At 47.7% G+C, this 20127-nt stretch overlaps 1 protein-coding gene across 7 annotated transcripts in view; it reads right to left on the bottom strand.

The window, feature by feature from the left end:
- PHACTR2 (phosphatase and actin regulator 2) overlaps positions 1–18140 on the bottom strand; it is a 254793-nt gene extending 236653 nt beyond the window's left edge. For 5 of the 7 annotated variants that reach the window (XM_067010933.1, XM_067010940.1, XM_067010932.1 and 2 more), the window contains exon 1: positions 17927–18140. In XM_067010933.1, coding sequence (XP_066867034.1) covers positions 17927–18140 — 214 coding nt within the window. The remainder of the gene's footprint in view (positions 1–17926) is intronic. The other 2 variants (XM_067010947.1, XM_067010936.1) reach the window with 2 other exon arrangements.
- Positions 18141–20127: the final 1987 nt, after the last annotated feature.

Raw genomic sequence — 20127 nt, 5'->3', positions numbered from 1 at the left:
GGAAAAATTCTGACACTCCGATGAAGTGGTCATATTATTTTATTTGTCCCTCTATGGCCACAAATTTAGGAATGCAAGCTGGAGCAAGAGGAAAAGCAGAAAGTAAACTGATACGTGAAATGTAAAGTATTTCTGTTGGCGACCATCATGGTAGAGAGCAGAACAGACCAGGAAGACCTCACCCCCCCACTTCTTTTTTCCCACAAGTTTTCACAGGTGGTTCTCTTAGTTGTTTCCAAACTTATACAAGGATTGGGGGCTAGAGGCAATGAAATTTAGCAGCAGTGCTGGTGTTAAAGAGATAAGGCTTTGGCCCCAAGTAACACCTTTCAATCTGCCCGGTAACAACAATAGAAACTTGCTTCAGGCAGGGTGGTGTCCTACATTTTAACTTGCCCCCAGAAAATATCCTGAACTTCACAGATGTTCACAGTAACCTGACCTGATTGTAAATATCTTCTCTCTGTAATTCCCCCCTGGTTAAATGAAGTTATGCAAAGGCGCAGAGGAAGGCAAAGCAGGAAGCCTCCCACACTAGAAATCGAAGATAAGAATCAAAGAAGCCAAATGGCTTTTATTGAAAGGCATTTCAAAGCCAAAGTAGACATATATGGCTATTTGTAAATCCTCCATATGTGTGTATAAACATGTACCTTCACACATCAAAACTGGATTTGTTCCTGAGCCACAGAAGGTACTGGGAACAAAGTGAAAGCAACCGAATTGTAGAAAATACATACTTCCAACGTATACAACAAAGGAGTAAGTACTACTTTTAATACACCAAGAGCTAAGAAAGTAATACACTAGAAAAATGGGCAGAGGAAACATATAGGAAGACCACAGAGGGAAATAAATACAAATGGCTGATAAAATAAACTACTTGCTAAGTACAGCAGTGATCACAGAAATGTAAAATTAAAGACAATCTATCCATCTTAAACTAGCAAGAGCTAAAAAAATGTTAGTAGTTTTCGGTCCTGGGGAGGGTATGGAGAAACAGATACTCTCACACTCTCCTGGGAGTGTACATTTGTACAGACTTTAGAGGAAAATATGGTAGTGCCTATTCGATTTTTTTAAATTGGAGTATAATTGCTTCATAATGTTGTGTTAGTTTCTGCTGAACAATGAAGTGAATCAGCTATAGGTATACATATACCCCCCCTTCCTCCTGGACCTCCCTCACACATCCCTCTCCCCCATTCCACCCATCTAGCTCACCACAGAGCACCGAGCCGAGCTCCCTGTGATATATGGCAGGTCCCCACTAGCTATCTATTTTACACACGGTAGTGTATTTATGTCAAACCTAATCTCCCAATTCATTCCACCCTCCCCTTCCCCCCCCCCACCTGATTACCTTTGATTTGGGCTTCTTCTCATGGAAATACACCCACATATTCAGAAAGATATACACGTCCAAGGTTCACTGAACATTGTTTGTAAAATCAAAAATGCAGGGAAAAATGCAATGTTTATCAACAGGGAAGTGCTTATACAAAATATGATACAGCTAGACTGTGAAATGTTCTGCAAACTTTAAAATGAGATAAAATCGTGTATATTGACATGAAAGCATGTCCAAGAAACTTTTGACTAAAAAGTGCAGTTTGCATAGATTATACATCGCATAATTCCAAATTTGTGAAGAAAACAATGATTCCTATATATTCATGTGTATTTCCATAGTAGTAGTCGAAAAGGACACCAGCTGAAGACAGGTGAGGTTGGGGGGATGTGAGAGGAATTACACTTCTTCTTTCATACGTATCTGTATCAAGAATGTATTGTGTGGTTTTTTTGGGTTTTTTTTGTTGTTGTTGTTGTTTTTGCGGTACGCGGGCCTCTCACTGTTGTGGCCTCTCCCGATGCGGAGCACAGGCTCCGGACGCGCAGGCCCAGCCTCTCTGCGGCATGTGGGATCCTCCCGGACCGGGGCACGAACCCGTGTGCCCTGCATCGGCAGGCGGACTCTCGACCACTGCGCCACCAGGGAAGCCCTCCATCTATTATTTTTTAATTTATTTTGCTTACTGTCTCTCTCCAATGACAAAGATTCTCTCCATGGCCAAACTTTAGCCAGGCTCCTCTGAGCCCTCTTCTTGACTAGGCCTCAATCTTAGCCTGTAAATATCTGAATTAACGCTAACGTTGTTTCTAATGGCTCAAGGCTGCTTCCCTAGGATGACCCCAGCCCCCCTTAAAGTGCCTGCCTGAGAAAACTCAAGGCTGCCAAAGAATTTACTATTTGTTCCAACCAATCTGAAGATAGGGCCCCCTGGCTCCCAGGCTCTGTGGGAGGGTAGGAGTCTAATTTCCATAAGTGATAAGAAATGAGCACCAGCAAACAAGCCCAAACTGGTTTCACATGGACCAACACCCCTTTTTCACACTTTTTGTAATTTTTCAACTTCCTGACCCTACTGAGTCCCTGCCCACTCCCCTCACTACTCCCTCCTTCTTCCATTTTTAAAATATTTTTTGTATGTAATACACACACACACACACACACACACACACACACACACACACACACACACACATTTTGGCTGCACTGCACGGCTTGTGGGATCTTGGTTCCCTAACCAGGGATCAAACGTGTTTCCCCTGCAGTGGAAGCACGCAGTCCTAATCACCGGACCGCCAGGGAATTCCACCTCCTTCTCCCTTTAAAACACCCAGTCACCTCTGTACAAACTGAAGTCAAGTTCAGTCCATCCCGGACTATTTTCCCTATTCCTTAGAATGTTACTGCCCAAAATCTGTCCTTTCCACTTTCACTAGCATCAGGCTTTGTTTATGTTTAACACTCCCCACTGTAATATAGGCTCCAAGGGCTGGATTTTGTTTTCTTACTGGCACATAGTAGAGACTCAGTAAATACCTGCTGAACGTCATTGATGGATGGACAAACGTGCGTGGGTTTTAGTCCTACAGGCACATTTCCAGGCTGGGATAAGCACATTTAAGCTTTTGCATGAAATATATTGCTCACTTCACTCCTTAAATACCTGGCTAGTGACAGGTGCCTGACTATCACAGATCATTCCAGTCTTCCTACACTTCCTACATTTATCTTCTATTTGTTTTTAATCCTGTTACACGCTCAATATCCTCCATAAACGTATACGACCGAGCACAGGATACCATGCTAATGAACGATTATTGAAAAGTACTGTGCGAAAAGTATTTGCTTCACAGAAAGACTTTTGTTGTTGACGGTTATTTCCTCTACTTCCCACCGTTTATTTCCATCCATGGCCCTGGTGTTGAAACTACCCTTCAATCCAATTCCCCCAGTGCCTCTCTGGGTCTCCATTCCCCAAACTTCAATGAAAGTGCTTTGGCTATGAATTCCAGTAACTTTTTTCTGATGCAATCCAATGATGTCTTTTCAGTGTTCATTCTTTAGGTTCTCTTAGGTGATCTGAGTGCTGCTAACCGACCTCACTATACTCTTTCTCCCTTATTCTTCTCTTTTTTTTTCAGCTGTGGCCTCTCACCACTTTTAGGTGACTGCAAGCTGTCCCAAGTATAATCTGTCACTTCCAACACATGCTTTATAAGCAACTACTATAAGTGAGGTAGTATGGAGATTACGAACGTCTAATACTCAAATGCTGCACTCAAAGAGATCGGAGACAGTCTATACTCACATGAGAAGTTAAAGTTTACTGCACAGTGGTTGCTTTAATAATTATTTGTTCAATGAAGTGGTTAGGTAGGAAAATTCTGGCACTCTCCAAGGCACTAATAAACTGCTACATGATTGACACAATAAGTCAAAGTTCTCCATTTAGAGCTGTGGCTTCTCCCCATTTTTACACCTCTCACTTCTAAAGGGTATTTTCTGTGGGGATTGTAACATCAACCACAGTTGACGAACACATCTGCTTATTACATCCTCAAATCTGCTGTTTTCCAGCGTCCTTGTGATTCTCAGAGGGACCACCAGCATTCTGATCCTCAGGTACATCGTGGCGTCTGCAGCCTCCTTGGAAGGAGGTCCATGCCCAGCCCATCAGGGCAGAAGTTCCTGAGGCCTCCCTTCCTTCTCACATGCAAGAGAAGCCCTGGTCTGGGCATCAATAACCTCAACTCCAGTCCCCTTCAGTCCCTCCCTCTTCTCTACAAAAGGCATCACAGACACTGAGAAATGAGGAATGAGAAATGTAAAGCTTTACATGGATGCAAAGCTTTTCAAACGTGCATATTCATCACTGACTCTTGTCTTTACATGTTTGGAGTAATGCCATCTCAAAAACTGGATTTGAGTCATGAGTTTCCAGTGATTAAAGTGTTGTTTTTTCCTTTTCTTTTTTTTTTTTTTTTTTGCGGTACGCGGGCCTCTCACTGTTGTGGCCTCTCCCGTTGCGGAGCACAGGCTCCGGACGCGCAGGCCCAGCGGCCATGGCTCACGGGCTTAGTTGCTCCGCGGCATGTGGGATCTTCCCGGACCGGGGCACGAACCCGTGTCTCCTGCATTGGCAGGCGGACTCTCAACCACTGCGCCACCAGGTAAGCCCAAATAATTTTTTTTTTTTTTTTTTTTTTTTTGCGGTACGCGGGCCTCTCACTGTTGCGGCCTCTCCCCTTGCGGAGCACAGGCTCCGGACGCGCAGGCGCAGCGGCCACGGCTCACGGGCCCAGCCGCTCCGCGGCACGTGGCATCTTCCCGGACCGGGGCACGAACCCGTATCCCCTGCATCGGCAGGCGGACTCTCAACCACTGCGCCCGCCACCAGGGAAGCCCGATTAAAGTATTTTTATCTTAGGTTAAAAAAACCAAAAATTGGGGGGTCAAAGTTTAAAATTCTGGGTCAAAGGGTGCGAACTTCTAATTATAAGGTAAATAAGTCCTGGGGTGTAATGTACAGCATGGTGACCATAGCGAACCGTAGTGTACTCTGTATTTGAAAGTTGCTAAGAGAGTAGATCTTAACAGTTATCATGACAATAAATTTTTTTGTAACTGAAGGCAGGGATGGATGTCAACTAAACTTATTGTGCTAATCATTTCACAACACATACATACATCAATCATTATGTTGTACACCTAAAATTAATACAATGTTATATGAAAATTATATCTCAGAAAAGATTCTATCTCCATCTCTTCATCCTACCATCTGCAAACCCGCTAGACACTAGACGCATAAAGCCTTTACAGATAAAATCCCAGGAGCCAATTGACATGGGCACTCTTAAAGCAAAATATCCTGCATGGGTGGAAGTTCTAAAGGCTCCTCTCACTAAATCTTCCAGAGCTTCCACCTCTTATAAATAATACATAGTCAGGCTTACCAAACAGGAAAGCAAGAGTAGACTTTCAAGCACTATAGAAGTTTCCAGATGGAACTGTAAGCTACATTAGTGCTAGAAGGAATCCAACCTTAAAATAGTTGACAAGCCCGGTGAAAGCTATCCACAGAGGTTTGCTCCTCAAAGTGTGGTTCATGGGCCAGCAGCATCCGCACAACTTAGAAGCCTATAAGAAAATGCAGAAGCTCAATCTCCACCCCTAACTGAATTGCAAGGAGACCCTCGGGCGATTCATAAGCACAGTAACATTTGAGAAATTGGATACTGTAACCCTGTCACCTAAATCAGATGTGGACTCACAGGCCATTACAGCAGGTTGTTGTGAGCTGTCCATTGATGCACTGAAACATCACCCCTTCTAGAAGAAAATGGTGGACTTAGTGCTTCCTGGGGGCGGTCTGACTAGGACTCTAGTTTTTCATCGTTTGTGGCATGCCCTTGTTGCTTGTTGACGATGAGCACAGAGGCAAGGTGATGATGGCTGAAAAACCACAGCCTGGGATTAAGGGCTTCCTTGCTGGGGCAGGGACCAGCTGAATCATATCGAGACACCTCCACCCCCAGCCTCAGTAAGAGTTTTACACAGGTGAGGGCCTGCGAACATGAACATCAAGGGATGCCTTGGAGGGAGCGGGCTCAGAGAGCAGCAGTGAAAGTATGTGTGTGCAGAAACAGAAGGGACAAGTGGCAGCCAGGCAGCCCAAAGCGGGACCGTGGGTCGGGGAGACATGTACACACAGATTTTGACACACAGGGTAAGTTTTTCGGTACTAGAAAGTTCAAAACACCTTCTTTTTTCTTTCTGCAGCTTTGTGGCAACTGCTGGTCCCTCCAGTGTATTCCTGGGCCTGGGCAGACACTCCCATCTTAACTTGCCATTGCCTGAGGCCACAGACATTTTTCATCTCCCAGCCCACCGGGAGTTTGTCAGCTGCCTAAAGAAACATCATCCCAGTGAAAAACTACCAATCTTGATCTGGATAACTGCATGTGACCTAATGCCAACCTCTAAACCTATGCTGAGAAATGTCTTATCAGATCCAGGCCAGAGGAATGCCATCCCACACCCCAAACAGGCCCCAGAAGCCAGGGTCACCCTCTGGGAGAACATAATCCACCGAGAGCCAGGGTTTGAATCAGCCTCACTGCCTCAGAGTTCCGTTTGGAAAGAGGCACAGGCCTGATCTGCTGTGTGGGAGCCATTGTTAAAGCTCCTAAAGGAATGCGGGGTGCAGGATGTCTGGTCAATGACCAATGAGGGCTGAATGCAAATGCAAGGGCCCCAGGGGGCACCACGATTATATGCACCCTGCAGCTGGTGTGGTGGTTGTGGAGGGAGACATGGGGTATCCCATCAATCGGCCAAGAGAGACTGTCTGTCTTCACACCCAAACCACCTCCGACGTGTACTTCACACTCCTCAATCCATAAGATCCACCCCTGTGACCCACGCCTCCAACAGGTGTCCCCACCCTGTACCCCGGCCAATGACGTCCATCATCCTGCTACTCTTACCTTGTTCCCTAGGAAGATCCCTCCTTCTTGCTTCCTTCCCCATAACTCCAAACCCCCCGCTGCGCTGCTGAACATCCGCTTCATCAAGACAACTGTTTCCTTATTCAATCCAATTTTATTACCACACTCATTTTTTTTTTTTTTTTTTTTTTTTTTGCGGTACGCGGGCCTCTCACTGTTGTGGCCTCTCCCGTTGCGGAGCACAGGCTCCGGACACGCAGGCTCAGCGGCCATGGCTCACGGGCCCAGCCGCTCTGCGCCACGTGGGATCTTCCCGGACCGGGGCACGAACCCGTGTCCCCTGCATCGGCAGGCAGACCCTCAACCCCTGCGCCACCACGGAAGCCCTACCCCACTCTTTTTTTACTTAATTTATTTTTTAATTGAAGTATAGTTGATTTATAATACTGTGTTAGTTTCAGGTGTGCAGCATAGTGATTCGTTTGGGGTTTTGTTTTTGTTTGCAGATTACATTCCATTGTAGGTTATTACAAGATATTGAGTATAATTCCCTGTACTATATAGTAAACGCTTATTGCTTATCTAGTTTATGTATAGTAGTCTGTATCTGTTAATCCCATACTCCTAATTTGTCCCTCTCTCCACCGGACTCTTTTTCTTCTTTCTGACCTTAACAGGCATTTGGCTTTATTCGGGGGCACTTTCGCTTCCCAGAAGCCCAGGAATTCCTCACTTTGCTGGTTCTCTGGGACACAGAGGTAATGGATACCGTTGGTGTGTTTTCCCATCCTAACCATCTCCAATCTAAGAACTATCCTGTCCGCACCTATAAGAGTGCGTGCCAGCAGACTTGCTTGTCCCGTACAATGGATATAGCTGGTTATGGGAATGGCTACCCAGGCTGGGCATTTGGAACTGGATCCAAGGACACCAAGGAGTCTCTGTTTGCTCTAACTGAAGACGTGTGAATGCGGAAACTCTGAGGAAATGAGTGCTTGTAATAGCAGAGAAATCTGGTATGGCTGGGTGCATGGATGGATGGATGCAAGGATGGAAGGGAAGATGATAGACAGATAGATAGATAGATAGATAGATAGATAGATAGATAGAGCCCTAGGGGAAAAAAAGTGATGGCGAGATGGCGCCCTCCTTGCCCACAGGCAATTTATCAGCTCCTGGTTCTGGGTCCTCATGATACACAACTCTACTTATTGGGGGTTTTTTTTGTTTGTTTTTTTGTGGTACGCGGGCCTCTCACCGCTGTGGCCTCTCCCGTTGCGGAGCACAGGCTCCGGACGCACAGGCTCAGCGGCCACGGCTCACTGGCCCGGCCACGGCTCACTGGCCCAGCCGCTCCTCCGCATGTGGGATCTTCCCGGACCGGGGCACGAACCCGCCTCCGCTGAATCGGCAGGCGGACTCCCAACAACTGCGCCACCAGGGAAGCCCATACTTATTGGTTTTGAACTGCTCTTATATCCTTATACAAACAAAAATAAAAACTTCTTTCAAACAAGGGAGTCTCTATTCCTGGCTATGGAAAATTGTTCATTTTGAGCAAATCCTTGCTATCGCTTAATAATCTTCTCATTCGCGCCTTACTGAAGCCCTCCCACAAATGCCACATTGTCTTCTTTACTTTCTTAACCTCAGAGTCACTACGTTAATGGCCCAAACTGACCTGCTTGGTTACCACACACTAAATCGAATTGTTATATATGCTGGGGGTATGAAGTATTACTATAAAGTAATGTGAATGACTTAGATGTCCAAAGGATTGTTATTCACACCAAAATCATCACGCTGGGAGACAGTATACGTATTCCCACAATGTGGCCACCATCCTGGCCATTTCTGGAATGTCTCTTCAAATCCTCCCCACTGACAGTAAATCCATGTCTCTGAAAGTTAGACATGAGTTTTGGAAAGAGCTACAGTCGTGCTGTAATCAGGGAAAGTGGACAAAATGAGGGATTGAATGTTTTCATCATAAAGCTTTTGTTAAACACTGTTTTACCCAGCAGAATCCTAATTGAAATAAGCATATCTTCCATAATTGGAATAAGTATATGACAATTCTAAGAGATAACATTCATCTGAAGACATAAGTTCTATACCATTTATTAAATATACAAATCATGTTCTTTGTCATCATCAAACCTTTCTGTCCTCTTCATCTACAGAAGCAGCAATCAAGGATTTATAAAGCCCAGTAGATTGGAGAAGAAGCATTTGACAAATGTTTGTTATTGATGTTTAGGTAACTCAATTATTATCTAATAGAAATGAGACCCATAAAGAAGACGCCATTCAGGTAGGTATGAAGGTGAAAGATTACAGACCAACCTGATGACCTGAATCATGGCCATAAACTATACGTCACACACTTAAAATATTTGAGCTGCTGACCCAGAATTGAAGCATCACACCGATGATATTCCCACCCTAGTCACAGCCCTGAGCTCTGGAGACAGATAATGCACTTTTCTTGAAGTCACAAGTTTCTTCCTGTTATGAGGGGTAAGCAATAGCTACTTTTTCTCAAGCCTTCACAGAGGCATCGAGAAACTGCTAAGTAAGGTATATAAATGTCAAGTTTTAGCCAATAGGTCACACAGGGAGCTAGATCTCAGAGACCTTTCTAAGGCAAGCCTTGCAACCCACTTCTCCGTGCAAATTTCAGCTAGTGTGATCAAAGATAATGAGTCAGCCAGTAGGGTGTTTTAAAAACCCTAAAGCTGCTTCAGGGTTTTCTTTCCGAGCTTCACTGTAACTGAAACTACACTTGTACTCTGAGACAAGATATGGTTCCTGGGCATGAATTACACACATGACTCCAAGATTGAGTACTTTTAGGTTAAAAGAATGCACTTAGTAATGATCACTGAAGCATGCTTGCCTGAAAATACAGGATCCCAGAATCCCTTTACAGTTAATCCAAATTCGTTGTTTATACTAGATATCTGAAGGGTTGGATAGACCTTAAAATAGACAGACAACTGGCTAGGGCCTGAAAATGACCTTTTGATGGAAACCTGTTTATTCTGATGATCTCAGAATAGTATCTGTAGAGTGAAACATAACTGGATTTCCTCCCTGGTGGTGGGGTACATACGAGTCATTTTCCCTGAGTGGCGATGGCTGTGCACTAAGGTTCTATTAGGTAAGGAAAAGAGCATGAGCTTTGAAGTCATAAAGATTTGAGTATCTGTTCTACTACTTCCCTGCTACCTGTGGGACTGGGTGGGTTATTCCATTTTTCTGAATCCAGGTTCCTTATCTAAAAAGTGAAGCTGATACTTACCTATGTCACAGAGTTGCTATAAAGATGAAATGTGATAGCATGTATAAATATGCAGGACTGGATTCGCCTGAAAGTTCACTTCCTTCTAAGCCCTCTTGCCTACGCTCTTGCATCCAACACCCAGCACTGCCCTGCAAGGAGGCTGCAGAATCCCCGACAGCAGCCTGAGCCTGGACTGACATTCACGGCTTCCCTTACGAAGATATTGTGAAGGAAGGTTTGCACAATACTCCCAAGGAAGCGCTCAGGATTTCATCAACAGCTCTTCAAAAACACTCTAGTTAATTTTGGGGTGTGTGTGTGTGTTTTAAACATTTGGAGATCACAGCTTCTATCCAACTTTCCATTTATATTTTTTATCACTTCGCCTAGTTTTTTGATTTATGACTTCCTGTCAAAAGAACTGACTTTTAGGGAATTCATGCAGTAAGTCCATAAATATTTAGTAAGCACCTACTATATACCAGGCCCCGTATCTGGCACTGAGAATGCACAAATCAATTAAACATAATTTCTGTTTTCAGTGCTGTTGCAGCACGAGGAAGGATGCAGAGTTTATGACACCATAGTAAGTCCTGTAATAGACGGGTGCCCAAGGTGCCACCATTTACATGGCACTTAAAGTCCAAAAGCACTTTCACATGTACCCTGTGAGCTAGGCGTTACTGTTACTAATCATTTCCAGGTCAGATCTAAGGAAGCCAAGCGGAAGGAGGGGACATAACCTGACCAGGATCACACCGATAATAACTGTGATTCTGTGTCTCGAATCTCAGCTGGCTGTGTTTTCCCCACCACTGTCCCTCAGGGTCCATGTCAGAACACACTCCGAACATGCCCCCTATCAAGCTTGCAAATGCCTTACAAATTTCACCTAAATTGTGTCTCCCGGGAAGCATTCAGACACAGGAAGCTCTCAGTCTCTGGCCTTGGCCCAGCACCCTAACCTCCCTTCTCTCCCCCAGGACCCTACTGCTGAGTGCTTTCTGATGATGCCGGGTTGTTTCAGGCCTTGGTGTTTTTTCTGTACTCTTTCCTCTCCCCAAACACTCCTCCTCCATCTTCCTGTTCCTCCTCTTGCCTGGAGATAGTATAGGTTTCACCTCCTCCAGGAAGCCCCTCCTAATTACCCTCCCCGAAGCCATTTCCTATAGCTGAGCCTTCTACGTTCTTCCCCAGGCCCAGGACTGGGCACAAGTCATAGCTCAGACTTGGTGGCACTGCAGTCATTGGTTTATTTGCCTGTCTTCCCCTCACTGTTCCTTTAGGGATGTCTTTACAGCCTCTGTATTTAGCCCACTAGCTGTCTGTTGACTGAATGAATGAAGAAAAAAATCAAGATATGCTCCCTCACCTAGGGTACCACCTGCAGTGGCTGGAGCTCAAAACAAATCCACGGCTTTGCCAGCAGTCTCAAAGCTACTATTGAACTACTGATGACAACTAGAGCTTCCCCAGTTTAGGTATAATTTGCTCTTCAGGCATCCTCTGAAAACAAGAACAAGAGTCATTACCACCATCACGAGTCATTTTTTGAGCATAAACATGGCAAATAACAATGGCTTAGACCGCTACACATGCTGCTGTCTCTGGCCAGCCATGTCCTTTCTGCTTTCATTCTTACTCCCCAAATTGCAGAACCATATGTGCTCATCTCTGTACATCCAGAGCCTAGAACAGTGACTGGCTTCTAGCAGGCCTCACCTCGATAAATATTCGTTGAATGAATGAATGAATGAAACTGCCCCGGCTCACTTCCTCCTAAGTGACCTTATTGGCACTAAGTGAAGACTTCACCCTCCAGGACACAACTGGCTTGAGTTTGGGTGGGTATCAGATCAAGACAGACAATGTCTCTGTGACCTCTGTGTGACCTATGACCTGTGGCTTTAAACAGTGGATCTTCTCTAGGGAATGTGAACTGAAAAACACGACGAAAGTTGTCCAGGTAAAATACGGACAAGAGCCAAGAGGAAGTGAAGGTAAGCTGTGGTGGGGAGGTAGGAGCTATGAGGTAGGGTTTGTGTAAGTAGATGGATGAGGAAGCACCCACAAAACAGATTCTCAGCAGGAGAATCTGTTCAGATTAGGCAGCAGAGAGGCAAAGAGAAGCTGAGAGTCGGGGAGGCCGTGCCATCCCTGAGGAAGCGCTAGAAGAGAAAGAGGAACTGGTCCGTAGGACCACTTCCGTTCTTGACAGCTCTCTGATCTCAGCTCCAAGTCAAGCGCAACCTGACTTAACAGGCATGTGCTCACCTAATAGGTGAAGATGATTTTTAGTGTTTCAGCCTCTGCTGCAAGGTAACAGGTGATGTTGAGTTTTTAAATGTCTTAACCTCGGGTACAGGATCATCTTGGCTTATATGGTGACTTTGTGAGCATTAGATAAAGGCACCCCTTCTGAGATGAAGCCTGACCAGTGGGCAGCTCCTAGCTGGGTGGGAAGCCCACAGCCTTTGCATAAAGAAAAAGGTTCCCTTCTTGGAGGAGGCGGGGTCATGCAGGTCCACCCCAGACTGTATAGCTCGGCCAGGGCAGGGCACAGGCTGCATTTGAGCCCCCCTTGTCTGCTCTGCCCAGGCTGCCCTGCCTTTCCTGGCAGGATGGTTTTACTCTCCTGTGAGAAGGCAGAGACAGAAAGTACACCCAGAGCCAAATGGGCTTTTTTTTTTTTTGGTAAAAACAAAACAAAACAAAAAACCACTCTGAGTTATGTGAATGGAAAGTGAGCCTGGCGGCACCCATTGTCGCTGCCTAGGGCTGCTCCAGCCCCTCTGTGATCAGGCCCCAGAGTTCCCTTGGGACCTCCCCACCCTGGCATGGCACATCATTATGCTTTGGATAACAAAGGCCGAGCCTGCAAACACCAACTGGAGTAGTTAGAACCTTAGAGGGCAGTCGGACGCACTCTGGAAGCACCGGCAAGGTGTGGGCAACAAGGACCTCCCCCAGTGGGACAGGGGACCATCAACTGCAGAACCCGTCTTGGACAGCAGCACCTCGTGGCAGTGGCCAGGTAGTAGCAGGCGTGGATGGACAGAACATCTAGTTTGACTAGGTTCTCACTCCACTAGGCACTGAACACGCCAGCGATGAAAGACTCAAGACAAAGATACTGGATTTGCCATTACCTACACACCTATGTCTACTAGAGCAAAGGGATGCCGGAGGGATGAATGAGGGTACCAGAAGAGGTGAGACTGTGTCTGGACACCAAGCTGACGAAATGGCCCATCTGCTCATACCGCCCTTTTTAAGGTGGCTCAAATGTTTTCTGCTCTGTGCAGCCCTACGTGCAAGACTAAGAGTCATAGCTTGAAGACAGCAAACGCCTCTTGGTACTCCTACAGCCCAATGGGTCCAGCACAGCGCCTGGTACACAGTAGGTCCACAGTCAGTACTTGACGAGAGCTTACAACAGGAGTAAGGCCTGGACTGTGTCCTAAGGCTCTTTACTTACTAAACGTTGGGCTTAACAGAAAAGACCATCAGAACCCGCTGAATATATTAAAGTTCCCAATGCGGAAGAAGATTGACCTGAAAATTAAGAGAACACCTGTCCATATATCATGAAAACCTTGCTTTGGGATTTTATTTTTTTTTAATGGATAAAACACCACTTTATTTACAAAGAAATACTAGATTTTAAAAATCCAGAACTTCTGTTGAATTCCAGAACAGTGAATTCAAAACCATAAAGCAATGTTTTTCTAAGCTCAATAACAGGGCTGATGTATCAATTCCAATTTTACTTCAGTTATATTTTTAAAATATACTTATTTGAAAATATACGGCTTTCTTCACATTTTGTACGGATTTTAAAATTTAAAACTAGAGATTTTGCTGACAAAGTACATGCATTTTTATCATGTGAAAAATTAACTATTCAAATCACAAGTTACATAAAAGCCATTGAAGCCTGAGATGCTTTTCTTGACAAAAATCCAGCAATAAAGTACAAACAGAAAGTGGATTCTCTTGTGATATCGCCACAGTATCAATACAGTGCAAGTACAGAGCTGGTCTTTTAAAAATATTTTTTTGTATTGGATTGTCTCTTATTGGCATAATAGGCAAAAACTTCGAGTTTCATAGTTTTTCTTATTCTTTTATGGCAGAAAGGAAGCAGTGCTGCGATGTGGGGTGACGATGGGGATGGCCGTTTGCTCTGGAGTGAGGCTCTTCTCTCACAACCCTCGGTGAACACTTTGCAGTCTTCTCCTCCCTCTCCTCCTCCGCCCCCTCCCAGCCTCGCACCACTGCAAAGTTCCCTCCCCCCACAACACTCTCCCAAAGACTCCCAGCAGGTAATTAACTCTTTATTCCAAATTAACCTTTGGGAAGGACTTACTGGCAACTAGCTGATCGAAAAAGGGAGGGAGAGGGCGTCCCTGGTGGCGCAGTGGTTGAGAATCCGCCTGCCGATGCAGGGGACACGGGTTCGTGCCCTGGTCCGGGAAGATCCCACATGCCCCGGAGCAACTAAGCCCGTGAGCCATGGCTGCTAGGCCTGCGCGTCCGGAGCCTGTGCTCCGCAACGGGAGAGGCCACAGCAGTGAGAGGCCCGCATACCGCAAAAAAAAAAAAAAAAAAAAAAAAAGGGAGGGAGAAAAGCCACTTGGGAGGTGGAAGCAGCAGAGGAGGATACCAGTAGGGATGTGAGAGGGTACCAAACCAAAGTCTTCAGCCTTACACTTGCCCAGGCCAACCCTGGTCACAATATCACAACACATATGGCAGCAAGTCATGCTGATATATAGGCCATAACACGGTGGTTCCCAAACCTTGCCACACATTAGAATCACCTGATGCCAATTAAATCAGAATCTCTGGGGCTGGGACCCAGCCATAAATTGTTTTGCTGTGATTTTTGTGGTGGTGGTTTTTTTTAACTCGCCAAGGGACTCCTATGTGTAACCAACTCTGCAAGCCAGTGGCAGAGAGTAATGCTTCTCAAACGTTAATGTTCCTATAACAACCTGGGGATCTTGTGAAATGCAGACTGGGATTAAGTAGGTCCGGGGTAGGGTCCAAGATTCTGAGATGACGCCGGGGCTGCTGGTCTGGGGCTGGCTCTGGCCAGGCCACATACGATCTCGCCTTGGATACTGCCCCCTTGTGTGCCAGAACTTCTGGGGAGGGCCTAGAAACTGGGCTACCCTATGGTCAAGGAATGTTTTCACAAGAGGTTGTAACCTTCCTGTTGTGTCTCTAAGACAATTCTGTTATCAGCTCAGTCATCTGGCTGATTCTCCATCCATCCAGCCTGGCTGCAGAGGCTGCAGGATTCTAGAGAGATACTGTGTGTGTGTCAGTGAGGGACCAACTCATTCATTTTCTCTCTGACTCCTAAGAAAGGCAGGGAGCTCTTCATCACGTTTAGCCTGCTCCTTAAGAAATCCAAGGCTCAGTTCTGAAGATAAAATACACTCACGTAGAAGTTCACTTTCACACATGGGTCAGCATCCTGGGGTGCAGGGGACAACTCAGCCGAAAGTTGTCACTTCCTAATATCCTTTATTTATTTATTTTTATTTTTATTTTTTTGCGGTACGTGGGCCTCTCCCGTCACGGAGCACAGGCTCCGGACGCGCAGGCTCAGCGGCCATGGCTCACGGGCCCAGCCGCTCCGCGGCACGTGGGATCCTCCCGGACCGGGGCACGAACCCGTGTCCTCTGCATCGGCAGGCGGACTCTCAACCACTGTGCCACCAGGGAAGCCCCCTAGTATCCTTTAAAAGTACAGAAGGCACAGAGTTCTCGGAGGTAAAATAATTTTATAAATTGAAGTTTACAGTTCATGTGAGGGGCACTTTGCACATACACATTTAAAAGATTTTTACTGCCCCTTTTCTACGTCTAGGCCTTGATTTCCATCTATGAAAATGAAAAATGGTCATACACGCTATGCTTATTTTGTCTACCGTCACCAACTGGACACATTTGCAGTTGCCTCTTTAGAGTCACCTGAATGGTTAATCTTTATAAAAAAAAAAAAATCAATCAAGATTATCCAGGGGTCAAGTTCAGTCTGGCCAAGACATAAAAACCAGGAGGAAAAATACCTTCAACTCAATACTTTCCACAATATGAATCTGGCAGAAGATTCTTCACAAACATCCCATAACCTACATCCCACTACCTGTATTTAACAACTCCAACCAGCTTTAACCAAAGTGATCTGCGAAGTCAGATCAACAATACGTTTGATGTTTCCTACATATACACGTTGTGCAGCAAAAGCGATATTACAAAAGTAAGAGGGGACTTCCCTGGTGGTCCAGCGGTAAAGAACCCACCTTACAACGCAGCGGACGCAGGTTCATCCCTGGTCAGGGAACTAAGATGACACAGGCCACGGGGCAACTAAGCCCACGTGCCACAGCTAGAGAGAGAAAAAAACCCGCACACCGCAGCTAGAGGAGCCCGGGCACCACAAGGAAGAGCCGGCGCCCGCAACTAAGAGCCGACGCAGCCTAAAATAAATAAATAATAAATAAATAAATCTTTTTAAAAATAAAGAAAAATTTTAAAAAGGAATAAGAAAGAGGGCTTTGATGGAAAACTGAGCTGGCTTGCCAGTGGAGTGGAGTCAGAGATATGGCAATGTGCCTTTTTTTGAAGGGGAAACTAGGCTTCAGGTAGGAGTGAGGTCGCCTGGGCGCTTCAAGGTCCGGCCCGCGAGCGCAGAGCCTGAGGGAATAGTGGTGGAGGGTAGGGCGTAAGCTCTGCACCATTAGGGTGCAGGCCCAGTAGGGCCTGTCGTTGCTACTGGTAGATTTGATGTTAGCTCCAGTCCCAGCTTCCCAGCTCTCACGCATCCTCCGGAGATTGCAAATCAGAAAACGATCTGCAGAAACTTAATAAGCCTGGTGGACTTTTTAAAACGGTTCTACAGTTCTTAGGAGAATGCTTTGTTGAAAAGCATTTTTAAATCATTAATTATTTAATCCCCCCATAACCTCCCCATGTGGTAGTTCCACACTCTTCCTTCCCACTTTAAACACCGAGATGTGAGAGACAAGGTTAAGCGATTTGCCCCCCGTTACACAGCTCCGCGCTGGCAGCACCGGCCCTCAGCCTCGTTCTGGCCGTCCGGTGCCCCGAGCAGTCGCCGAAGCCGGAGCGGGGGGTGCACACCGGGCAGAGGGGAACCCGCGGGCAGGTGCTACCGCAGAGGGGTTGGCTCCAGGCTTGGTCAAACAGTGAAGGATGACGGCCAAACTCTCACCACCACCTGCGTTGGGTTTTACAGGGAGGAAAAACTCATACTCCGGGTCCTCGGACCAGCAAACCCCCAAGGCAGGCTTTGTTTCAGAAGCAGGAGCGGTTGGGAGGGTGTTCAAGACGCGCACTGGCCCAACCCCCTAACCCCACCGTGAGAGGACTGCACGCTTCCGAGGGACCCAAGTCGCGCTGAAGACCGAGGGAAGGCTCCTCTTCCCGAAGCACAAGCCTAAGAACCAGAGCAGCCGGGGCTCCCCGGCGCCGCAGAGCCGCACGGCCGCGTGGGAGCGCTCCGCATCCCGGCGGGTGCATCTCGCCCGGGAGAAACGCGCGCCCACCCGGAGCCCCAGCCGGGGCGGAGCATCTCCCGCCGAGGGTTCCGAGCCGCCGGCCACCAAGGAGGATAGCGGCAGTGGGGTGGGGGAGTTCAGCTTCTCCCAGCCCCGACACCCCCCCTCCCCAGCCCCTCCTCCACTCCCGCCGCCAGCCGGCTGGGCCATTGCCCGCTGACGCCCCGCGCTGGCCGGGTCCCCATCGCAGCCACCTGCCCGCGCCGACCCTACCCCCGGCCCCCAGCGCCCGAGCTGCCCTTACCTGAGCCGGAGATGTGGACCCGGGGCGGGCGGCCCCGACTCGAGCACGACGACAGGTCGCTCTGCGAGCGGCCGCGGGGGCTCATGTCCCCGGGCAGCCGGCGCAGGGCAGGCGCTGGCGGCCGGGCGGGCGCCTCGGGCTCGGGGACCTCGGCCGCCGCCTTCCCGGCCGGCTCTCCCGGGGACTCCGCGGAGCTCCTGCCCGCCTCGGCCATCGGCTCCTGGCGGCCCGGAGCGCGGGGTGGGGCCGGCGCCGAGGACCGCGCTGCCCGGCGCGCGGCTACCCCGAGGCAGCGACAAGGGCGGGGAGGCTGGACGCCGGGCGTCGAGAAGCTGGTGGGGAGGGCGGGAGGAGGAAGAGGACAGAAAAGTTTGCACAGGAAGGAGCCGCCTACAGCCGGCTCTCGCTCCCGCCGGCGAAAGCCGCAGGGTTAGGAGCTGGGCCGCCCTCTGTGCCCGCGAACCTGCCCGCCGCTCCACCCCCCAGGGCCTGGGCACGGCCCTTTGCAGGATGGCAGGCATAGGGTCCCCTCTGGCCGTCACCCAGGTAGCAGGCCTCAGATTAATGGAGCTTGGGGCTTCAGGAGCTGGGATGCAAGGTTAACAATACTATTTTCATTAGGGGTGGGGGGCACGCGGTGGGCGGGGGTTTTGAGGAGGGCCATGTACACAGCCTTGAGCGCTCTGTGATGGAACCGAAATGATCATACCTAGTTTAAGGATGCGAAACTCGAAACTGCAACGCCAAAGGGCAGCACTGGGCTTGCTGGTGCGTTCGTGACCCATCCTGGAGACCCTTAAGTCAAGGCCAGTGACCTTCGCCTCTCACCCTTTACCCTCGAAGCCCTCTCTGCCTCCATCCTTTGCCCACATTCCTGGGTTTCTGTCTGCTGGGTAGACTCGTAGGTCATGTTTAAAAGGCCAGGCTTCCAAAGAACGGAATAAATTAACGCAGATTGGAAGTCTCAGTCAAAGCTTTCTAGTGGAAAGACTGGTCTCTCAGCTGCTGTTGATTGGAAATCAGTAAGTTACCACCATACCTTGTATGACTGCTGATTCAGCTGGTGATTTCACAACCTAAGCTTTATCAGTTTCACGAGTAGGCCCCTAAGTTGTGACTTGCCCAGAATCACACTCAGGAGTCACCACTCCTGAAAGCTCATGGCAGGGGACAAAGTTCCCTGGGTTCACCCACAGGCCTTAAAGAGGCAGCAGGAAGAGAAGGAAATTGGGGGCTGGGGGTGGGAGGAGGGTAAGCCTTTAACATTTATTGACACACACACCCATATTCCAGGTGTGATGTCAGACACTTTGCACATATGATATCTTTTAATAAATAAACCCTAGCAGAGAAGGTAAGAGGAAGGGGGGTCAAAAGTGAGGGGTGCAAGCTAGAGGGGTACATGAATACCCACAGAGGCCTTTGTAGCAAATAGGTCATAATAATGACTACAGCTCGCCTGTAACGATTTAAAGGGGTTTTCACCTATAATTCTCACAGCAGCTCTGGGAAGGGCCTTATTATCCCAGTTTTGCTGTGAGAACTCTCCAAATACAGGTCCATTTCCACAGAGTCAGCCATGCTTTCTGGTCCTACTCTAAATGTCTCCTATTTTCCCACCTCTTTAAATGTACACGGCTCCAAGCGTTACTGTCTTGATATCTTGTGTAGCTTCGGACGGAAAAAAAGATCCCTCTGCTTCAGAGCATTAACTTGCAATGTTTCAGTAGCTAGGTCTTTGGTAGGATTGAAAGGGCCCTTGAAAGGATTTCCCCCTTTCCCTTGTAATCGACCCTCGATTATGAGGGTGTTTCTCGTCATCATTTGCTGTCCTGCGTGTTGTATTACCTGGTGATGCCGTCCGTACTCCTCACGTCCACTTCCTTAGTGGTTAGCTCCCCTTGTCAGCTGCCTTCTTTCTGGGGCACATTTGCCTCTTCTCTGCGCTTGGGTCTCACCCCACTGGATTTTCCCCATTGCTCACAGCAAGAGTGCCTCCACCATCCTTCCAGGCCTCCTGCTTCTCCCTTTCAGGTTTATCCTGTATGTCACCTCTTTTGAAGCTAAATAAATGAATAACTAAATATTCCAAAACACATGAAGTCTTCCCCTGCTCATTATTCAGTAATTTATCATTTCAGCTTTCACTCAGTCAATACCTACTGGAGTGCCTCTTGAGGGCCAGACACTGTGCCGGGCCC

The sequence above is a fragment of the Kogia breviceps genome, chromosome 13 (assembly GCF_026419965.1).
Source record: "Kogia breviceps isolate mKogBre1 chromosome 13, mKogBre1 haplotype 1, whole genome shotgun sequence".
Classification (NCBI taxonomy): domain Eukaryota; kingdom Metazoa; phylum Chordata; class Mammalia; order Artiodactyla; family Physeteridae; genus Kogia; species Kogia breviceps.
Note: the sequence above shows the minus strand (reverse complement) of the source record. Positions and strands in the feature narration are given on the sequence as shown.